The sequence below is a fragment of the Trichinella spiralis genome (genome assembly GCF_000181795.1).
Source record: "Trichinella spiralis strain ISS 195 chromosome Unknown Scfld3986, whole genome shotgun sequence".
Taxonomy (NCBI): Eukaryota; Metazoa; Nematoda; class Enoplea; order Trichinellida; family Trichinellidae; genus Trichinella; species Trichinella spiralis.
Window position 1 is genome coordinate 1 of NW_003530925.1, and position 902 is coordinate 902.

At 33.7% G+C, this 902-nt stretch overlaps 1 protein-coding gene across 1 annotated transcript; it reads left to right on the forward strand.

The window, feature by feature from the left end:
- Positions 1-333: 333 nt before the first annotated feature.
- Positions 334-650, forward strand: Tsp_15734 (conserved hypothetical protein). The gene is made up of 2 exons (XM_003367607.1): positions 334-441; positions 513-650. The coding sequence occupies exons 1-2, from the start codon at positions 334-336 to the stop codon at positions 648-650; spliced, it is 246 nt and encodes an 81-aa protein (XP_003367655.1).
- Positions 651-902: the final 252 nt, after the last annotated feature.

The window sequence follows — 902 nt, forward strand, 5'->3', positions numbered from 1 at the left end:
GTGTTGCATTATTTTAAGTGGAAAAATTGTAAAAAAGACCGGTTGAGAACCTTACCATGGGATCGCTAATACAACGAAAGCCATTGTTTGGAAACAGGCGGAGAATTTTTTCGGCATTCACCTGTGCACCAATGGGTACAAAGGGTGAAAAATTTATTTCCCTTCTACCGGGAGTTCCCTTTTAGTGGAGGTTTTTTTTTTCAAAATTGAATTTTGGAAATTTTCCAAATTCAATTTTCATTTATTTCAATTAAGAAAAAACAAAATATTTCCAGCTTATTCAGGGTTGCCATTTGATCCAAAGCGAAGGGGGGTTATTCAGAAAAATGAGGGATGCCACAACTCCGATACAAGCAAGTCAAAAGCAAAACAAATTTTAAATTCAAAACTGGTCTTTTCACTGTAAGAGCATGGTGGAGCTTCGATGTTTCTGGTGTTAGTGTGAGTAGCAGAGCCTTTTCTTGGCTTCGAGCACCAACGTATTGGCCTTTTTTACATTCATTTTTATTCAGCTTGAAACCGATACCCTCGACGGTGATAAGCATGAGTCCGGATATTATCGGTGCAATGTTGAAGTGACTTTCCAGGCATCTTTTCCAAGAAAAACGATAAGCTCTTTGAAGCAGAAATCGTACTTTTTATGTAAATGAAATGTAAAAAATGAAAAATTAATTAAAATTAATTTTTGATGTTGTTAGATTTAAAAGGGGAGAAAAATCAAATGTTAGAACCAAAGAAACCTGCTCATTTCAAAAGATACCGAAAAATTAAAGGAGGCGTGGAAGCAATTTTAGATAAATTGATGGAAAATTGTAATAGTTGATAATTTTTTTTTACTGATCAAAAGTTCAACAACAATAATTTAAATAAAATAATGCAATACTTTAGTATCGCCTGATTTA